This window comes from Spermophilus citellus, assembly GCF_964194105.1.
Source record: "Spermophilus citellus genome assembly, chromosome: 4".
Classification (NCBI taxonomy): Eukaryota; Metazoa; Chordata; class Mammalia; order Rodentia; family Sciuridae; genus Spermophilus; species Spermophilus citellus.
In genome coordinates this window covers 35829017-35849558 of record NC_138185.1, presented here as the reverse complement: position 1 = coordinate 35849558, position 20542 = coordinate 35829017, and the positions used below count along the sequence as shown (strand labels likewise).

At 38.2% G+C, this 20542-nt stretch overlaps 1 protein-coding gene and 1 long non-coding RNA gene across 5 annotated transcripts in view; one reads left to right on the top strand and one right to left on the bottom strand.

Moving 5' to 3' along the window:
* LOC308648565 overlaps positions 1-10957 on the top strand; it is a 60074-nt gene extending 49117 nt beyond the window's left edge. The window contains exons 4-5 of the long non-coding RNA XR_014021855.1: positions 8503-8680; positions 10881-10957. This is a non-coding gene — a long non-coding RNA (uncharacterized lncRNA). The remainder of the gene's footprint in view (positions 1-8502; positions 8681-10880) is intronic.
* Positions 1-15720, bottom strand: part of SNAP25 (synaptosome associated protein 25) — a gene marked incomplete at its 5' end in the record, with an annotated part of 30176 nt that extends 14456 nt beyond the window's left edge. For 3 of the 4 annotated variants that reach the window (XM_081293321.1, XM_081293322.1, XM_081293320.1), the window contains 3 exons: positions 6617-6665; positions 13673-13714; positions 15649-15720. In XM_081293321.1, coding sequence (XP_081149447.1) covers positions 6617-6665; positions 13673-13714; positions 15649-15720 — 163 coding nt within the window. The remainder of the gene's footprint in view (positions 1-6616; positions 6666-13672; positions 13715-15648) is intronic. The other variant, XM_081293323.1, reaches the window with a different exon arrangement.
* Positions 15721-20542: the final 4822 nt, after the last annotated feature.

Genomic DNA, 20542 nt, shown 5'->3' with positions numbered 1-20542 from the left:
TCCTATGAGTCACTTGCTAAGAAAGCTTTGAAAGGCATTTCATTTCTCTGGCTCCTGACTTTCCAGTGTCTATAATGGCCACCCCCCCCCCCCCAAAAAAAAATCAAACCCATGTAGACAGCAGGGAGAATAAACATCTCCTTGAAGAAGTGAGACAGATTGGAACATAGATGATTACTGTACCATTGCTGCTAGCAAAGCTGACCTTAGTGTATCTAAGACATAGATTGATAGACATATGTCTAGGTTGCCAGGGTTACATACATCAAGTTGATTAATTTTTCAAAAGTTGTGTCACCAAATTGAGGTAACTACAAGTTCAATGAAGGGATTTTTAAAATAGCTTTTAAAGCCATTAAAAGAGAGCACCAAATGAGATGTCTTGGTTGTCTAATTACAAAACCTAATTACATTCCCATTCTTCTTTTCATCTATATTTTCATGCATGCATGCATTTGGATGCCTCCAGGAATACAGGCATGCTTAGAATAAAACTGATAAGTACATTTCCAGCCTAAGGGCATGATTAATCATGTAAAAACAATTTCACATTAAATTTTACAGTGGCAATTGTCATTCCAAAGCCTAACTTGGATTCACTAGTGACCCAAACTATGAATTTGTAAAAAGCTTACTGTGTTCTGTTTTGTGGGGCTGAAGAACAAAATTCTGTTTATTAGGACTACTAACTTTGCTTTGCTTTTCAAAAAGACTGGCGAAAACAAAATCTTAGCATTTAGCTAGCACTGGATATCTGGAGGAAATAAGACTATAGTGCTGAAGAGCTGGAAAAGTTTTTGCTGAATAAGTACAGGTACAGCGATATCTTCATATACTGTATACTCTTGATATTCTAGGAGATTTTTCTCTTTTCTGAAGATTTCACTCCAGTTTCCTTCTAAGAATGCAATAGAGCTGGGCACATTGGCACATGCCTGTAATCCCAGCAACTCGGGAGGCTGAAATAGGAGGATCACAAGTTGGAGACAGGCCTCAGCAACATATTGAGACCCTACACAACTTAGCAAGACCCTGACTCAAAATAAAAACAAGTGAAAAGGGTTGGAGATGTGGTTCAATGATTAAACACCCCTGGGTTCAATCCCCCATCCCTCCAAAAAACAAAAACATCAACAAAAACAACAACAAAAACATCCCAATAGATTAGATTGGGTCAAGTTAAATATTTGATTGAGGGGACTGGTGGTGGTGGGGGAAGGTTCAATGTCAAAGAGCTCAATGTCATCAGATGAGGATCATCATACCTATAGATAGAAATAGGGATGCTGAATTACAATCTAATAATTGCTAATGGCTTCCAGGTGTTCTGGGGTGTGATCAATGGCAGACTGAGGGAAAGCATGTTAGACTCAACCAGTGACAGCTGAAATCAGAGTAGGTTATGGCAGAGGGATGTATATTTAGGTGTTTGTCCTTTTGAGGAGTTTCTCTTGAGTGAGAAAGCCAACTTGTTTATTTGGCCAAATATTAACTCTCCCACAAGATTTCCAAAATGCTATCTGCTGTGCCTGCAGAAATTAGGAAATAGCATCTAGATATGTGAATTGGTCCATAAATGTTGAACTGAACTTGTACAAATGTACAAGCAAATCAAAATCCATATTTCTGAGAGTTGGGTTCTGCTATAAATTGCCAGGTTTGACTACAAAAAGAAAGGTTTGCAAAGGTTTGACTACAAAAGAGGAAATTCTGACAAAATTTTTCAGAATTTAATTGAGAAAACTGTTCAGAAAAGGGTTGATTCAGAAAAATATTTTATACCTGCCCATATTAGTTAAATGCATCTTTACATACAAATTATAAGTCAAACCTTTAATTTAAAAAATAGCATAAACCGTTTGTCACAGGTATTCTAATAATAATATTAATTTTTAGAGTCCAATGAGTTGTGTTTCTGGGTACAATTGATATATTGGGGCTTCATAGCACTTGGATGATTTCTGTGAAGACATTTCTCAGGGAGTGGAGATGAAAACAACCAATGTCATTATGTCATTCTGGGGTGACAGCAGCCTCTCTGATAATAGATATAATGAACCATCCAGGGTTGATTTCATCTTAGCTCTCTAAGCTTGCTTTCTGTCAATTTTATGTTGATTCTTAGAGACTGGGAGAACAACCTTTTAGGTCAGAAGAGGGCTTTCAAGTCACAACATTCTATGTTGGCATAAAAGCTTGAACTTTCTTTTGCTTTGATATTTGAATGGTGATTTGTGATAGATCCACCAATGGTAGGATATTCTGGGTTCTAAGTTTACACATCTTTTCTACTGAGCTCATCTTAGTAAAACAACACAGGGCTCTTAGGATTCTCATTCTGGTTTTTAACACAAAACAAGACACAATAAAATAGCAAGACATTGATGCTTTGCTAGTGTGCACGCCTTCATGAATATGTCCTATTTCAAGATGCTGCCTATGTGCTTTTCATTTTTGTTAACATTGATTAAAACAGAAAAATTCATGTAAATAAAGTTAAAGAGCCACATGCAACGAAAGGCTTAGTCATTCCTAACTGATACTTGGTGAGTAAACATCAGCAAGAAGGATATTTTTTTTCTCAAATTCTGCTTTGTAGTGCCATGAACCTTTTAAGATTGTTGGCTGGGTCTCTGGATGGGGTTCTACTTTTTCTTCCCTCTGCCAGGAGGTGGTGATCAGAAATTTCATTATTAGTTTGGAGTTCATCCCAGGGTTGTTCTCAAAGAACTATAATAGCTATCAGAACAAACATATAATCCAGCAAAAACCAACAATAGAAACAGAGGTGAAAGGTTAGATCATCTTATGTTAATGCCATGGTTGTTTTAGGGGGTTTCCCTTGGACACAAGTTTTGTAGGGAAAGAAAAGCTCCAGGGCTTGGTATATTTCCTGGGATGTCTGTCATGTTCAGTGCTCCTTGGTGTGTCCTGATACCTGGGTAAAAAACAAAAACCCTATAAGTAATTTAACTGTTCAGCTAGATAACCTGCAATGGTCTGGCCTGACCTGACAGTGGGTGTATAATGTTTCTTTAGAAGGAAGTCTGTTTCTTGAGGCTCCTGAGCAGCTGCAAGGTAGAAATAGTCAACATTTTTGGTGTTCAGGCATAGACAGAATTAGTAGAGCATAACTGAAGAGAAATTACAAAGCAGTTACTGATTTAAAACAACTAAAAATGGCACATGCAGAATTAAAATGCATTTATGACCGTAGTGAACACAGTTGTGCTTAGTTGTCATATTAAAAGGCCCTAAGTTCCTATGATAGTATAAATGGAATGGGTCCCACTTAACACTAGGCACAGATCATCCATTTTTGGTGGTCTTACAGTTGCAGGTTTCTCATCAGAATCGGTTTATTCACTACACATCTGGCAAAACTCAGGCTTAGCCTAGGAAATACAGTGAAGAGAAGAATTCCGCATTTACTCAGGAATGGCCACAAATGAAATGTTTTAGCTGAGAACACTCACTATCTCATGAAGAAACCTGTCAAACAAATATTCTATTCTGCTTTGCTTCTCAGATAAAGTATGCAAATGTATCTGGGAATCATCTGTGCTTAATACTCCAAGTTCATTTATAGTATTTTCCACATCTTTATGTTAGTGTATATAGTTAAGGGGAAAAGTCATTATCCTGAATCTTTTGCCAACTTTCCCTCTGCTGTAAGTCTCCTTTTTCCATCCTTTCACATTCTGAATTACTAATTGAAAGAGCCAACAAGGTGGAATTGCTAATTATTGAAGTGTATTTGTTTCAATTTTGCTTTGGAAATAAGGTACCACTCTTCTATATGGGAACCTGCTGTTTAAATTTTCCTTTATTAAAAAATCACTGATTTACTGCCTTCTGAGTTTCAAAGCTGGGACATCATTGCACAGATCAAGCCAACAAGTCTTATAATTATAGCAAATCTATCTGGGGAGCTCCGTAGACTGGCACTGTTATTGTAGTGCCTTCAAAATAGAACTCCACTAGACCCTGTTATTGGCATATACATTTGGACAATTTATATTTTTAAAATTGGAAGGAAAGCATTGGGGTTGATGTTCAATTGGTTTTACAGAAGTATTTCTCTTTTAATTGTTTGATGTATATTTTTGAAAAGGTTTAATGCAAGTAATGTAACAACAAAAGTGATTTTATGACAGCCATGGGGATGTGCCCTCAAGGCTCCTTACAGAAGACTCTTCTGTGAGAAGTAGAGTCAGCTCTGCACCTGGGAACTGCCACAGCATTTATGTTGAGATCATGTGCTCCCTGGGATGCTTCAAGCCAATGACTGAGTACAATGGTGCTAACAGATCTGAAACATACATGACCAAAATAGGGCTGTTCCAATGGGTGATTTCGGTTCCTGGACTTCCCATCAGCCTGGCTGAGACTTTTTCCAAGAAGTATTACAGTTTGAGGCCCTTCCTACCTAATCCTCCTTCCTTCTGCTGATATAGGTATTGGATCCATAAAATCCTTAAAAGTCTAAAAGTTCCACTTACCTATCCCTGCTCCCTTTCCCTTTGACCCATCACAGACATGTCCCCCCAAAATCTTTTATACTTTGTATTGCTCCTTAGGATTTGCTTCTTAGAGGACTCTAAATAACTTATCTTCCTGTCTCCACCCCACTTCCCAGAAGTCAGTAAAGATTTACTTTATTTATGGTATTGATTGCAGAACATTTATTTCATGGTATTACCATAATTAGTTTAGTTCATCTCCCTGCTTTCAGATAGGTTGTTTCTAGTCTTACATGACTACAAGTAAGCCATGTACATTTTTCTTTGAGTAATTGTAAATGTGTGTCTCCACTGTCAAATTCTAGAAGTAGAATGTCTTGATCAAAATCAAGACACTTTAAATTTTAAGGTATTATAAATTACTCTTCAAGAAATTTATACCCTTCTACAGCATCCATCTGTAGAATAAGGGTTTTTGTTTTCCCAGCATATTCATCACATTGGTTAACATCAATTTTCAAAATTTAAGTCAGTCGACTAGATAAAGAACAGTATCTCACTACCATTGATGGTTGAGACCCAGTTTCGTATGTCTATTTGTAAACTGATGATTCCTATCTTATGTCTATGTTTTTTTCTTTTGATTGCTCTTTTCTTTAAAGTTGTGTAAGGGCTTTCTATATTTTGGGAAAACATTTTTAGGCCTGATACCTATATGGCAATTGTCCAAATTTGAAATTTATGCTTGGAGTTTATTGGGACCTCTGCTGTGAATAAGTTTTAATATTGATATTTGCCACCAAACAAAACCACAAATATTATGGCATTACCATTTTAGGTGCCACCATAGAATATGGAGATGCCATACTAAAATGCCGGCTTCCCGAGTTTCACTGCTTCTAGCATTTCCATCATGAGTTTAAAAACAGGCCAAAAGTTCAAAAAGAAGAGCCCCTAATCCCTGTTCTCCAATATGTGTACAATATGACTTCCATGTACATGTAAAAATGATTTCACCCTAACCAAATTTCATCAGATTGTGTATTGTTTGTTTAAAATAATTACAGTTCAGTTCATTGTTGTTGTATTCTTTCCATTTTTATTTACAACACTACTTTTTATCCTTTTAGCAAATTCTAAAGTGTAGTGATCTTTAAAAAAATCACTAAATAACTAGGAAATATTTGTGTTGTTGTTTTGTTTTAAACAGTAAAAGGTGATGGACCATTTTGCTCCTCTTACCACAGACATGAAATGTCAGCCATTGTATGACTAGGAACCAATGCTTTTGGCCGTTAATAGATCTGCTATTGCTGAGGTGCGAGTGTGAACTTGACGTGATGATGACAAATCATTGTGTAGAAGTAATGTTTTCAAATGTGCAACTCTAGTTTTCTTAAAGTGAGATTTGGTTCCTTACAGTCATTATTTTTTTTAGTATTTAATGGTCTTTGGAGAAAAAAAAAATAAAAGAGTGATATATATACACACACACATATATATGCAAGATAAGATTTTCCATTTTTTGAAATAAGTCTATAGCATAAAGTTTAAACTATTTTAAGATAAAATAAAATAGAGTGTACTTAAATAATGAAAAGAAAACAGGCCAAATATTTCAATTGGTTTAATTTTCTATTTTCCAGATCATTTCCCTTTGCTTATATCCTGTTAAAAATACCTTCTAGTTATTTAAGGAATCTCCATAGTGACCTGAAAATCAAAACTGCCAGATATTAAATTAGGATGGTTAAAAGAAGTGGACAATGTGACTTATAACATTCTCATCCTATCAAGGTGTGAAGGAACCCAAATTTGTGGAAAAGTTTGGGGGTAAGGAGAATAAAAAAATCATACACTGCTTAAAATCCTATTCTTTAAAAAATACAAACACATGGCTTTCCCATCAGGATTCTGTTACTCCAAGAGATATAACAAATAGTATCATTCATTCAGTCATGAGAAAGATGTCAGCATTTCTACATGTTTATCGATCTTTTCAACAGAGAAGAAAAATTAGCAAGATGAAAATTCTAGAACCCTCAAACTCACATATGTGTGTAACACATGCTCAAATGGCCTCCTGTGGATGCACAAAGAATTTTTAAAAAATCACTTTATTTAAATTTCTTACTGAAGAAATCTGAACTTACCTCCTTGTTCATCCAACATAACCAAAGTCCTGATACCAGCATCTTTACTCTACATTCCAATAATGGTAGCAAAGTTGAAAAGGAGTTAGAGGGAGAAAAGAGAGAAAGAGACATCAGTAAGGGGACAATTAGCCCTAGAAATGGAAAATGAAGAAGGACCAAAGAAAAAAGGGAGGAAATATGGTGAGAACATTAGGGGTTGGGGAGGGACTCATAGGAATGAGTACCCTGTTGGCTCACTCTATCGGTGATCTTAGGGGCCGAAGGAAGGGGTGTGGTAAAATCACCACAAGTAGAGCCTGGGAGGGGGCTTCCAAAACATGAAGTGTGTATTGGCATACACACACTTAAAATTATAATGTAATTTTATGCCTTAAAAATAAAAACACCTAGGATTTTCATAACACCAACCACAGAAAGCAAATCTTTCAAAATCCTCTAGACTGAATTTTCTCTTCTGGCCATGGGGAAGGTACATAAGAATCTTGAGGGTGAGATGTATAGGTTTATTAGAGGAGAGCATGGCCTCACAAAAGTTGAGAAACACAGCCAGAGAGAAACTAATTTGCCTATTTTCTTTCTCTGGAGAGAAGTTCTGTAAGATTTAGAAGAGTGAACAAGATCAGAAGCAAGGGCTTTTTATTCTAAAATCTAAAAGTCTGTACAATGATATTGTGTGGGGAAGAAAAAAAAAAAAAAAACTCCTGCCCAAGCTTACTGCAGTTCCTTTGTTAAGAAGTCTTTAAAAGTCACTTCTCCTCTCATTCCTTATTATCCAAATAAACCACACCACCTGCATTACTGGGACAGGGGGAGTGGGAGTTAGTGAGCAAGGGAGAAGGAACAAAGATACATGTATTGCTCATACTTAGGGATCACAGGTTCTAGGAATTCTAACCAGTTAAATAAAGACTCTCCATTTCACAGGGTGACTTTTAATGAATATAAAATGGCATTGCCTACAGTTTAGATTAATTAGTTTTTCAAGGAACGCTCATGGAAACCCACAGAATAAATTGACTTACTTAAGAACTAAGAAAGAAAGGGAGATGTTAGTGGGGGCTGACAACTAAATTCCAGTCGTGCTTCTCAAAATTCAAACAAAACACTGGAAATAATCACTGTGAGCCATTATAAACTCATCATTTTAGAGTAATCATGCAGTTAACGCCCCAGGTCACAAAAACCTATGTTGTTTTTGAGCACGTTTTGACAGGCTTTCGTGGCCAAGTCAGAGTGTGGTAGGGAGAATGATGGCCCAGGGTGACATCAGGAGAGTCACTGAGAGCACAGATTCTAGAGCAGATTCAGGGCCGGAATCCTGGTGATTTCATTTCCTAGCTGCAGGACTTTGGACGAGTGTCCTAACTACAAGGTGCCTCAGTTCTCTCATTTGTGACACAGCAATAATGAGTTTATACCTCTTTGAGTTCTTATGTGAATTCAATAAATGAATAAGTGGAATGTGCTAGAATGGAGCTTGGTGTATAGTTAGCATGACATGAAGTCTTTTTAAGATAAATGCATTTAAAAAATGCATCTATAGAAGAATATCTAGGCCAACTAAATATATCATCATTACCTTCCACCATCAGAAGTTTCCAGATCACTACTCTCAAACTTGAATGTGCACATGGATTACCTGTACATGAATTGTCTTGTTAAAATTCAGATTCAGATTCAGTAGCACTGGGATAGAGCCTGACATTCTGCATTTCTAACAAGCTCTCTGATGCATGCTGATGGTGCATGGACACATACCGAGCAGCAAGATTCCAGAACATGAAAGACATTTCCGTCTTTTCCTTAAATGTGTTACAAATGAAGTTCTGTCTATAACAGCCTGAATTGTAATGACTTCTTTGCCCTTTTTCTGCATATTTTAGCCACTGCTTATGAGACTAAATTACAAAAAGCAGATGGCTTCCTCAGGCATACGGATGTGGCAGTGGAGGTTCTGTTGAGGACAGAGGCAACTCAGAGACCAGTTTCTCCTTGAGGACACAATCAAGGCTTGCCTGAGGACTCTGCTCCATTCTACTGGTGACCATTGGTGGGAAAAAGGTTAGTGATTTTCATGTGGTCAGATCAACTCTCACCTATTTATACATTTTGATAGTCTGCTAGACCCATTTATTTTATATGAATCCCTGCAAGTATAATTTCACATATGTTCAATTTGGTGCTAAGTGTTTCTGCACTAGAATGACTCATAAAACTAAAAAGTGTGAGAGTGTTGGAAGTTGCTCTGATCTGGCAGTACAGGAGCAGAGAGCACTGATATGAGGTAAGGAAAGCTAGGGTATGCTCTTAGCTCAGCCAGAAGCAGCTGTGAGACTAGAAGAGTCATGCGACCTGTCAGGTATTTTTCCCTACTGAAGATCAGGGTGAGATGCAGTCAGACGGTGTGGATGGTTGGCTGGTTCATTCGCTTCCTTGCTTACTCATTCCTCCATTTGCTTATTTACTTGTTTGTGGTACTGGGGTTTGAACCCAGGGGTTTTCGACCAATGAGCTACACCCCCAGTCCTTTTCCTTTTTTATTTATTTAGCAAGACAGGGTGACAAGGTCTTGCTCAGTTGCTCAGGCTGACCTTGAACTAGCAATCCTCTGCCTCAGCCTCCCAAGTAGCTTGGATTAGAGGTGTGCACCATTGCACTTAGCCTCCTCCGTTCATTTAGTGTTTAATGCATTCATTATTTTGTTTATTTACTCATTTGTTCCTCTGTTCCATAATTGTTTATTTGACCTCTACTCTACCCAGGCACTAAAGACAAGGGGAAGACAAATACATGGCTTCTCAACTGTGCTTCTCAGCTGGTCCCTGAGAAGAAATGGAATCAATCTGGGAGTCATAAATTCTAAATTCTAGACCTGTCTTTGCAGTCCTGTGGCTGTCAACCTAACTGTTCTGTGTCCCAGCTTCCCCAGCAGTTAAATGGGGACAGTAAAAGCTCCCTTACTTCCCACAGTCTTTATGAAGATAAAATGAACTACAGAAGGCTAAAAGTTAGTTCAACTCAATGGGAGGCTGTGCTAACTTCAGGAAGAAATACATTAAGATGTAGGATTTAATTTGAATGGAATCTCAATCTATTAAGAACAAGTTGCTTTGTTTTTTTAGATACTTTTTCCCCCCAGCGTTAAACTCTCAAATAAAATAAATAAATATAGTAGGAGGTGCTGGTGGAAGGTAAATTAACTGCTCTGGAATCATGTAGTCCTGGGTTTTAATTTCATCTCTGCCATTTATAACTGTGCATCTTGAGCAAATTATTTAACCCTCTGGCCCTCACATTCCTTCATGGTAAAATGGAGATGAAGTAGTAGTAAAATGTGGCTACAAAGATGGAATTAGATCATATATGATAGTGATGATGGCTTTAAGACCAGGCAGGACCTGACATGTGGTAGGTTCTTAGTAAATGTTAGAATTTACATTTGGTTCCATTGTTTTGCTGATAACTTCAATCAAAATAACTGGGTGTTCTTTAGGAAAACCAAAAACTTAGAGGTTGAGGCATGGATGAGGGCAATACTTCAGGAAGACAGAATATTACTTTCTCCTATTCCTGAAAGAATACTTTGTTTTAATAGCTAGGAGTGAGAAGAGGTGGTTCTATTTTTACCTTAGCTCAAGTCTTGGTTTCCAAGATAGCTTGGAAAATAGCCTATATCAAAATGGGGGAAGTCGGAGATAGGAGGGATTTTCTTTTTTACATTTCTTTCTTTTTTAAAAAGATTATTTCTATATTTTTATTGTGCTATTTATATTATTTACTTATTTTTACACATGAACTAAGACAATGTTTATAGAACATTTTCAATTTTTCCTTTTGTCATTTTGAAATGCTATCCCCAAAGCCCAATACATTTGACCTAAAGCTAAGACACTAAAGGAAGTCTCTGGAGTCCCAAAAGATCCCACATCTATATATCTGAAAACAACTGCCCAACCTGAATGTTTTCTAGCACAGGGTCTGTCATAACACAAGCACAGCTTTTAGAATGTTTATTCCCTTTCCATGGCCAGAGTGTTCTGAAAGATCAGTTGGAATAAAAAGAAAAGATGCTAAAACATTCATGACAGGCTAGTGGTTCAATAATTACTCCATGAAAGCTGTATAGCTTTCCAATCTGCTTGCCCTAAAGCAGGGTGGCTTTTCCTGGGCCTAGTTTTCATAATACAAGGCATTAATGTGTAGCCTTCATTTCCTGCACTTAGCATTAGCAGAATTAACTTTTTTTTTTTTTTTGGCCCAGAATCAAATGTCTCTCCTTGAGAATACCTTCATGATTCTCCTACTAGAATCAAATATTCCCTCTTCTGTGCTTTCTAGGTAGGTACGACCTTGCATTTGGAGAATTATTTGCCTCTCTGTTTCCCTGAAAGACATCAATATATATCTTCTCTCCTATCAGCAGAGTGAGGCGTCCAGTAAATATTCATTGAAATGTGTCCACCAAATGCAAGTTGCCAAGTGCAGGCTGGAAAGCAAGTGCTACAGGATTTTAACCTTTTTTGCCTGTCTACAGTATTCAGTTTTTCTGAACTTCTCCAGGGATCTCTGGGTAACTTTATATTGTCCTTGAAATGCTGATGGCTTCTATTAAAAAGTGCCTCCCCACCCAGCCACGATGTTATACCCTGGAGTCTATTAGGGATGGTGCAAAGTTGTATATTCCACTGAAAGTGGAATTGTTTGCCTTAGGGAGGCTTCACAATTTTAGTAACCTTTCCTGTCTTTGAGACTGAATTTCAATAAGGATTCAGTTCAATTCAAATTATATAGCACTGATGAACTTTGGGATCATGGGCAAGATCCTGGTATTTCAAAGCTCAGATTTTCCAAATGATTTCTGCCCTTGATGAATATTTAATGCTGATTCGCTTTAAAGAGAATTTCCTTTTTGATTGAAAAGCAGAATATCATCTGAATAGCCAATGCCCTAGATATGAGGGGGTTTTGACCATAAATATAAAATAACCCAGGAGGAAGTAAGAAAAAATCAATTCTAATAATGTCTTGCTCACAATTTCCTAAGGATGGAAAGTCTAATAGCCTCCTCTTATTTATTAGAGGTAGGAGATTGCTTCCATCTGTTTTGCTTCTTGTTCTAAGATGCAACTTCATGCTTGATCGAGAAACACTTTGGGAGAAACAAAAACACATAATTTGAGAAGCCTACTTCCATCAATAGAGCTTTGGGAAATTTTTTGTTTCTTAGAATAATTTAGAGCAGACACTGATTTTTCGAGACTAGCTGACACTGCAATTTAAGAAGATATGAGAAAGAAAGTGTTCATGTCCTCAAGATTCTGAAGGGTGAGGAGTTAGTCAAGTTGGTGGCACCTGGTCCACCACTCTCCACAGTCTGGGCAGCATTCCAACACTGGACAGGCAGGCAAATTGGTGACAGTCCTGGTATTTAGAAACGTATATTACCTGCGCATATGCATAAACAAAAATGAAAAATAAAACTGGAGGCTGTGGTCCCAGGTCATAAAGTATATTATAATGATAGTATAATAGTATACAATAAAATAATTACATCAGTGGACTTCAGGGCACTCTTCAGGTTCATGTCAGAGCCCATATAGAAATTTAATTAATGCATGCTCCTTTCATTCTTTGCTCATGAGAAGCTGGGGGAGAATAAAACCACACTGAGAGACTTGCCAGCACTCTTAGATTTAGAATATCTGTCTCCTTCTTGCTCCTCAAGTATTTCTGCAAAAACAGTGTTCCCAGAACACAGTAAATAAACATTTCTCATTTAGAGATGGAAGGCTGCTTTCCCTTGCTGGGCTGCCTTTCTGGGAGGGGGAAATTTGTGCTACATTGCAGGCTCAAAGACTCATTTCTGAAATACCAGATTTTTTTTTTTTAATTTTAGGGAGCTCATTATTGCCACCTTCTCCCCATTCCTTCTGTGGCAATTTACATCTAGCCATGTTTCTTCCCTAGGTGAGAAGCTAAAGCTGCAGAAATAAGGAAGGACGTCAACACTGTAGCATGAGATGCCTTTCCTTTTAGCCTTTGTAAAATTTATCGTTTTTCCTTTCATGTCATTGCATATGCAATTGACAGTAGCACGAGGTGGGTGGGCTCATTTAATCATTCTGCTACAGAAAGCCCAAGATCTTTAAAAACGATAATCACACATGAATTTATACATTGATAAGCAGCTGCATTCAAAGCACAGCTGAAACAGCATCTCGCTGAATAAAAACTATTAGGCTTGTTTTATTAGGTTAAGATAAATATAGTCCGACTCATTCTTTTCCCGCTTCATCTCTCCCAATGGGCAAGTTCAATTAATCCATTTATTCTTCCTGGTTGACTGCTGCTCTACCAAATTGGAATGAGTGAGGCTTATTGCAAATGCCCTTTTGATTCCATTATTGCTATCTGCCCTATTTTACCCATTTAAAAATAGTTTGGGATTCATTAACCATGCTTTGCAAATGGATGTGCAATCCAGAGTCAGGAATATAAAAGAGCTTTTATATTTATATTATTGGCCTTGATTTTCTCTTTGTTTAAGATTTTTCCTATTTTTCATAGATTGTTAGTGCCTGACTCTAAATATAGCAGTTTCTGAAAATTATATACTTATATAGTTACCTAGTTTAAAAGTCATAAATATTGCTAAAGTCAGAACAGAATTTCAAGATTAGTTGTGATATACAGGCATCAAAATTGTTACAAATGAAGATTTTTATGTAGATCATTCCTTTATATAGTAAAAATTGCTCTGCTTAATGCGACTTCAATCTTTTCTGATTTCTTGGGATCACTGGCTTAGAAATACTATACTTTTCTGCATCCCAAATTATAAAGGTGGGCTGGGGTGGGAGGCAGGGTGAATTCACCTAGACAGCTGTTTGGCAAGTTGAATATGGCATCTCTTTCATTTTGTGACTTTCTGGTAGGCTCTATTAACCCTGAAATTAATAAGATCGTGGCCAAGGGAATGCAGTAGGGGCTAGGAAAAGAACATGTCTACCTAAGGGATTAGTTTCTTTATTTTAAAATACAGTCACTCCTTACCTCTTCGACCAGTTGCAGCATACGACGGGTGCTTTCCAGTGACTAAGATAAAAAAAAAAAAATACTATAAGTGCAGGAACCAGAGATCTTGAAAAGCCAGAAATACTTTCTTCACTTGAGAAATACAAAAGGGTCCCTGTCACATATTATTTTATATTTGCAACCGAAATACAAAAAATGTCTTTCCATTTTCAATCTCTTTCCTATCGGGCTTTCTACATGATCTGATTCCCTAAAGCAATTACATGAAAGCTTAATCTTCATAAAATCAAAGCCATATGAAGCCGATCTTGATATCAAAGACAAAGTAATCTGGAAGAGATAATTTTGCATGCTCAGGATGCATGAAAAATTATCTCAAATACTCAGAGGACTAATTTGGCCTCCCTGGGCTAAGAATATTGAATTTTAAACACAAACATAATTTTTCATGAATTGAGATGAATATAGCATCAAGTTTCTTAGAAAGCTCCTAGAAACACAATTGGAAGTTGTTATCAATACAAATTAAACTGTCGCCTTAGGGTGGAAAAAAAATCAAACATGTTTGAAATAAGTAGCCTATAAGAGACAGCTATAATAATTATCTTCATTCTTAGATAAGAAAAAATTCAATGGAAAGTCTGAGCTCAGTGCTTGTCCCTCAGGCACAGTATTGTCACTTTTTTCTTAGTTCCCCTAACAATACTAAAATCCAAGAACCAGTGTGATTTCTCAAAGCTGTGCTTTTACATGACAAACTTATTTTGGACAAGATTCTGCAGGAACTTGAAGGATGTTAACTTTCTTAGAAAAGACTTAAGTAGGTTGCTCTTTGAAGTAGTACCTCTCTGGACAAAATATATAAATATGTATGCATGTATTCAAATTTATTATTTTGCTAACATAAAGGATGAGTAGCACAGAATTTGCAAACAATGAAATATGCAACACTATTGTAAATTTCTACTTTTGCATAGTTTTGTTGGTGCATTGTAGTTTTACATAATGGTGTGATTCAATGTTATATATTCATATGTGCACACAATATAACAATATAATTTAGTCACTTTATAAATTTCATATAGACAAATTGATCCCCTCTGAAAACTTTGTTGGTTTTGGAACTCTTATAACCATAGCTAAAGATGCCATGAACTAGTGTGGTCCTGATATGAATGATGGTTGGATATAAGAGGGAAAATGAAACAACAAGAACATATATTGGAACTTGGCTCATTGGTCAATAAAGAAAGTGATGTCTTTGCTGAAGAGAATCATAGTTTTCAAATACTGGATGATTTTCCTCATTTTTTAATAAACATACTTTTAAGTTTCATCTGAATTGTTAACATTTTCTCTACTGTCTTAACTCTAGGTAATTAACAAAACAACAAATCAAGCTGTGACTTTTAATGTTCGCAGATTTTGTGGTGTAATTATTCTTGCCCTGTCTTATTTCTAACTACAATGTGATGTTACTGAACACAGAGGTGGGGGGATCTGCAGTAACACATGGTATCCCATCCCAAGATACAATAGATGTCAATAACTCAAGAACATGGATAACAGTAAAATGTGGTAAAATAATTAGGAAGTGATGAGTTTTGAGTCTTTATTACCTTTAATTTTAACACTGTCTTTCTAATTATTAGATTATATGATTCAATATAATACCTTTGTGTTGAGCAATCAGCAGGAAAAGTTCCTAACAACCAGCTCTCAGAATTGAGCTAGGTCCAGCACACCAGTGCTTGCAAGACACCCATAGACATCACTTTTCTTAGAGGACTTTGACTTCTTAAGACTTCTAGAAACTGAGAATTAGGATCCAGACATCAGTGAGTACACAAGTTTTATAATAAACCCAATCTAGTCTGCAGAAGCCTAGAAAATTGATGTCATTATTTTTTTAAAAATTAGAAATTAGAGGAAGGTTTTTCCCAGAACCGGAATTCTCCTTCCTTTGCTCATCCTCCCAGGTCTCTGTTTCTCACCTCATCAGCCAACTGGTCAGCCCTCCGCTGCATCTCCTCCAGCTCATTGCGCATGTCCGCGTCTTCAGCCATGGTAGCGGTGAGGGGTGGCTGGGTGCCTGGGTTGGGGGGTCAGTGATGGGTTTGGCTTTTGAACCTGGGAAAAAGCAGATTTGAAAACATGTGAGCTTGTAGAAGTATGTGCAGATGTGGGCAAAGATCTAAGTGGCCCACGTTCTTAGATGACTGGCCCCATAGCTCAGTCACCTTCCAAGACGGAAAGCACATCACACTCTTTGGGTCAACACAATTATGCCGTTTCTCCAAAAGGTGCCATAAATGCATGTTTGTCTACTCTACCATGGTGCTATATGGCTACCATGGTGTTATATGTGTCTTTAAAATTTTTTATCTGAACAGATTTATTGATGTATAATTGGCACACAGCAAATCTCAAATACTCTGAAATGCACAATTTGAGAAGTTTGGGCATCTATATAAACCCAGGCAATTATGACCACATCAAGAAAATGAACATATCTATCACTCCCAGTTTTCCTTATACTCATTGTAATACTATCCATCCACTGCTCCCTACCCCATCTCACCCCTGTGCCCACAAATCTGCCATTCTACTTCCTGTCACAATAGTTTGTACTTCCTAGAATTTCATATAGAATAAGTCACAGGACATGTTATATAATTATAGTATATGCTATTATAATTATTTTGAGATTCATCCCCATTATAGCATGTATTAATAATTATTGATTTTTAATGTCAAATAGTATTCCTTTGCATTTACAGGCATTTAGAAGAAAAAGATTTTTTAATTTTGTCTCTTTCAATTGTTATCAGAAGTTGTCAGGAGGGTTTGTGTGTGTGCGTGAGACATTATCATTCCAAAGGGGAATGGATCTTAGACCCTAAAATGTGACCAGCTCATTTCTTGGCTACTCTTTTGAAATTCCATATGCTTGCAAATTACAGGCAGCAAGATTGAGATCCCTCCCTCTAAGAGCAAACTTCTCTCCTTCCATTTTTTCCTTCTCCTATCCTCTCTTCCTTCTCAAGTATTTGTTGAGTCCCCATAATATGGCAGGATATTAGGAACTAGGAATATGGTGATGAACAAGACAGGCAGATTCACTATCTTCATGGAACTAGAGTCTAACTGGGAAAAATAGAAGTGAAAAAAGGAAATCAGATAATTCAGTGTGATAATAATGGTACTAGGGGACACACCTGCTTCCTTGGGTGGCCCTTGGAGGCACAACAGGCCTGCTAAAGAAGTCATGTGCCCATATATTGCCATCAGAGGAATCGGGATAAAAGCACCCAAGGAAGTCTGGTGTGATAAAAACTTCTCTGAGCAGCACAGTTGTAGAAGGCATGGGCTCTTCTCTTCTCATCTGAGACAGTCAACTCTGCATTGGAATTTGTCCTTCCTCTTGCATGGCAGAGCATAGCCTTGGGGAAATGGTTGTCTACAGGAATTACACTTCCAGTCCTCATTGCGAAGAGGTAGTGCCATGTGGTTAGAGATGGTGCATGGATTGTAGTGGAAATAAAGCGTGTCCCTGTCAGACTGGAGCAGTTCAGATGCCAGTATTCCACTCCCTATCTCTTCTGACAGAAAAAATAGGGCCCCAGAGAACAGCTGAGCACGAGGCTGTGGGAACTTGGGTCTTCCAAATTCCTTTAGGGGGGTGAAGTTGACTGCTGACCAGAATACCTGAGCTCTTATATAGGTGAATGAGACACTCCTCTTGTGCTGCACCACTGGACATGTGAGCACATTATTTTGTTTTGTTATAGCAGCTGGTGTTATACTAATGAAGGCTTGAAGAAGCTTACCATGGAATAGGAGTATTGCATATGAGCATGACTACCTAACTGAAAATTAGATTTGTGTATTTTATATTAGTATTTATGGTAGATTATGAACCAGAGCTTAGTGGAGTGAATAAAAGTTCTGTCATCTGAAGGACAGAGTTGGACCTTTAGTTCTGGCACTCAGAAGATGAGTGACTCTAGGCAAGTTCATCACCCTCTCTGATGTCCCACTTAAAACCGAAGCTGGGAGAAAATTTTAGATTTAGGGCTTTGGGGCATCACCATTCTATTATTATTTGTGTGAGAATAACTTTTTTGCAAAAATAAAATAAAAACTCTTTGTCAGAATATCAGAAACACACCCATTGAGAGGCAAGGAAACCAAAAATCATAGGGGCTGGTCTTTGAGATGAATCTGGAAGAGGGGGCTTAGCAATCCTTTCTCCATCTTTCCTATTCTACTGTTTTCTTGACTTCTAAGACTGAATTCCTCTGGGATTTTCATTTAGTACATTGTATTGTAATCTTTTCACACTTTCACTCTTGTGAAGCAGGTCTTACTACTTAGTGTTGTTAGACTGGAGGAATCCCAAAGTGAAACTTCGGAGATAATAGATTTCACAGTTCGTTTCTATCCTGTGATTCTTGGATAAAATGTCAAATGCAAAAATCATACCAAAAGGAGAAAAGAAGTTTCAGGGATGCATTCTGTTACTGGCATTAAAAACAAGTTAGCAAGATCATGTTAGTTTTATGGAGAGTCCGTTAAAAAATTGATGGGGCATCATACCATAAGCCTGCTAATTTTTAAATACCTCTCCTGGTCACTGGAATGCATGCTCATGATATGATGTCAAGCTGTAAAGTTTTCCTTAAATGCAGGGCTCTAAAATTAGGAATCTAAGAAACAGAAATGGGAAAGAATTTATACCAAGTCATTCCTGAACCTTAAGATGAGCAGAAGTAAAACTTCAGTGTTTCCGAGTGATGGAAGATCTAGCCTCCAGAATCAAATGGTGGGTAGATGATGAACCAGAGCTTGGTGGAGTAAATAAAAGCTTTGTTATCTGAAGGACAGAGTTGGACCTTTAGTTCTGGCACTCAGAAGATGGGTGACTCTAGGCAAATTCATCACCCTCTCTGAGTCTTTAGTTTCCTCAACAGGACAAATAATCCCAATCTCATAGGCTTGTTGAAGGGAATAAATTATACAAAGTTCTGATCAACTTTGTAAGTATGTGGGGGTTTAATATTCAGAAAGCCTTGCTCATTCAGAATAATGCTATGCCCTTTGCTAAGAGTGGAACAAATCCAGTCTCTGTTAATTAGCTTTCCCGTCCTAATGGCTGGGCAGGAGGCATGTTGCTGTGGTGCTGAGCACCCTGGAAGCCTGAAACCAGGGAAACCACCAGAGTGCTGCGTCTCTAGTCTCTAAGCAGTACCTCTCAGAGGATCACCACAGGGAGACAAACAAGAGAGCCTTCTGGTCCTGTTCTTCATCCTTATGATTTGCTGCTCGGTGTCTTGGAGGAACATCCTCCCTCAGCCTAGACAAGCACCTGACCTTTTCTTTTAATAGGCCAATTTATTAGAAAGGGTTCATATGCTTTTATACCTGTAGTACTACCGCCATCGCCCACTCTTCTGGGTTTATTTGCTATGGATATTTGTGCATTCTGTTCTCTCTGCCTCGTTCTCTTACTCTCTCTCTCTCTCTCTCTCTCTCTCTCTCTCAAGTCTCCTGTTTCCTTGGCACTCTCCTCCTAAAGTTGCTATTCTTGGCATAAGAAGAACTGCTGTTGGGCCCCCTGGATCCACGGTAATGGCAACCTGTCTGGGTCTGGCTGATAGGCAGGTGGCATGCTGGCAGAGAAGCCAGGTGGTGTATAACTTACACACACTTGTTTGCCTCATTTCCGTGTCTTTCCCCTAACCCCCCGCCCCCAGGAACTCCCACACCTTTGTCTCCCTCTAAAATACAGGATTCTATCTGTGATTTGATGAATCCGAAAGATCTCAACATATGGTATTTCAAAGCTAGAAAAGCAATGTCTGCCCTCCTAATATGACGGGTCTGAGAGTAGGCACTGAGCACACCTCCAGCTCATCTGTTGGGCTATTTATGGCTGGTGCTTGAAAAGCTGTCCCCATAAACCCCAAACCCATGAGTGTTAGCTTTCTGAGACGCAGGCATAATGGTTCCGATTAACATCACTTCAGCAGCTGAAATAATGATAATAATGAAAGGACATTTAATATCAGGGTGGCAGGGGGCACTCTGCTCTTATTACCGCATTAAACCACCATCCCATGTGTGGCCTGAGCTGGTGGTGTGGTCCCAACCAGCAAAACCTGCTTGGTAAGCCAGGAAGCCAGAGCCACTGGAAACAATTCCCCGGAGCTCTGATGTAAGATAATGTCCCAGCCCATTGAAAGCCCAATCTCATTGATTATCTCAAATCACCAGTGCATAGCCAAGAGTCTGGCTCCTAGTAACTGTTCCTGTTAATTGACTTGTTAAATGAGTGACTGAATGAACCGCTATATTCTGACAATAGTTTCTTAAATGTTCCCAAATCAGCACTTTCCAAGTTACAGTTTAGGACTGTGCTTTTAATAACTCCAAAGGCATTAGAATTGTAAGAAAAATTGTTGAAGCAGACTCTGGGGTCCCACCCTCAGGATTGTGATTTGGTTGTAAGGTTGGGGTCCCAGTTTCTCTGTTTCTGACAAGCACCCAGGTGATGTTGATGCTGTTGGTTCACAGGCCATATTTAGAGCAGCTCTGGCCGAGAGCACACTGTTATGGTTTAGACAGGAGGTGACCCCCAAAAGCTCCTGTGTTAATGCAGGAATATTTTAGAGGTGAAATGACTGGATTGTGAGAGCTGTGATCTATTTGGTCCATCCTAGTTTGAGTGGACTAACTGGGTGCTAACTGTAGGCAGGTGAGTGTGATTAGAGGAGGTGGGTCACTGGGGGAGTACCCTGGAAGGGTGCATCTTCCCTGAGGTCCCTTCCCATTTCTCTCTCCACTTTCTGGCCACCATGAGCTAAGCAGCTCTCCCTTGCCATGCCC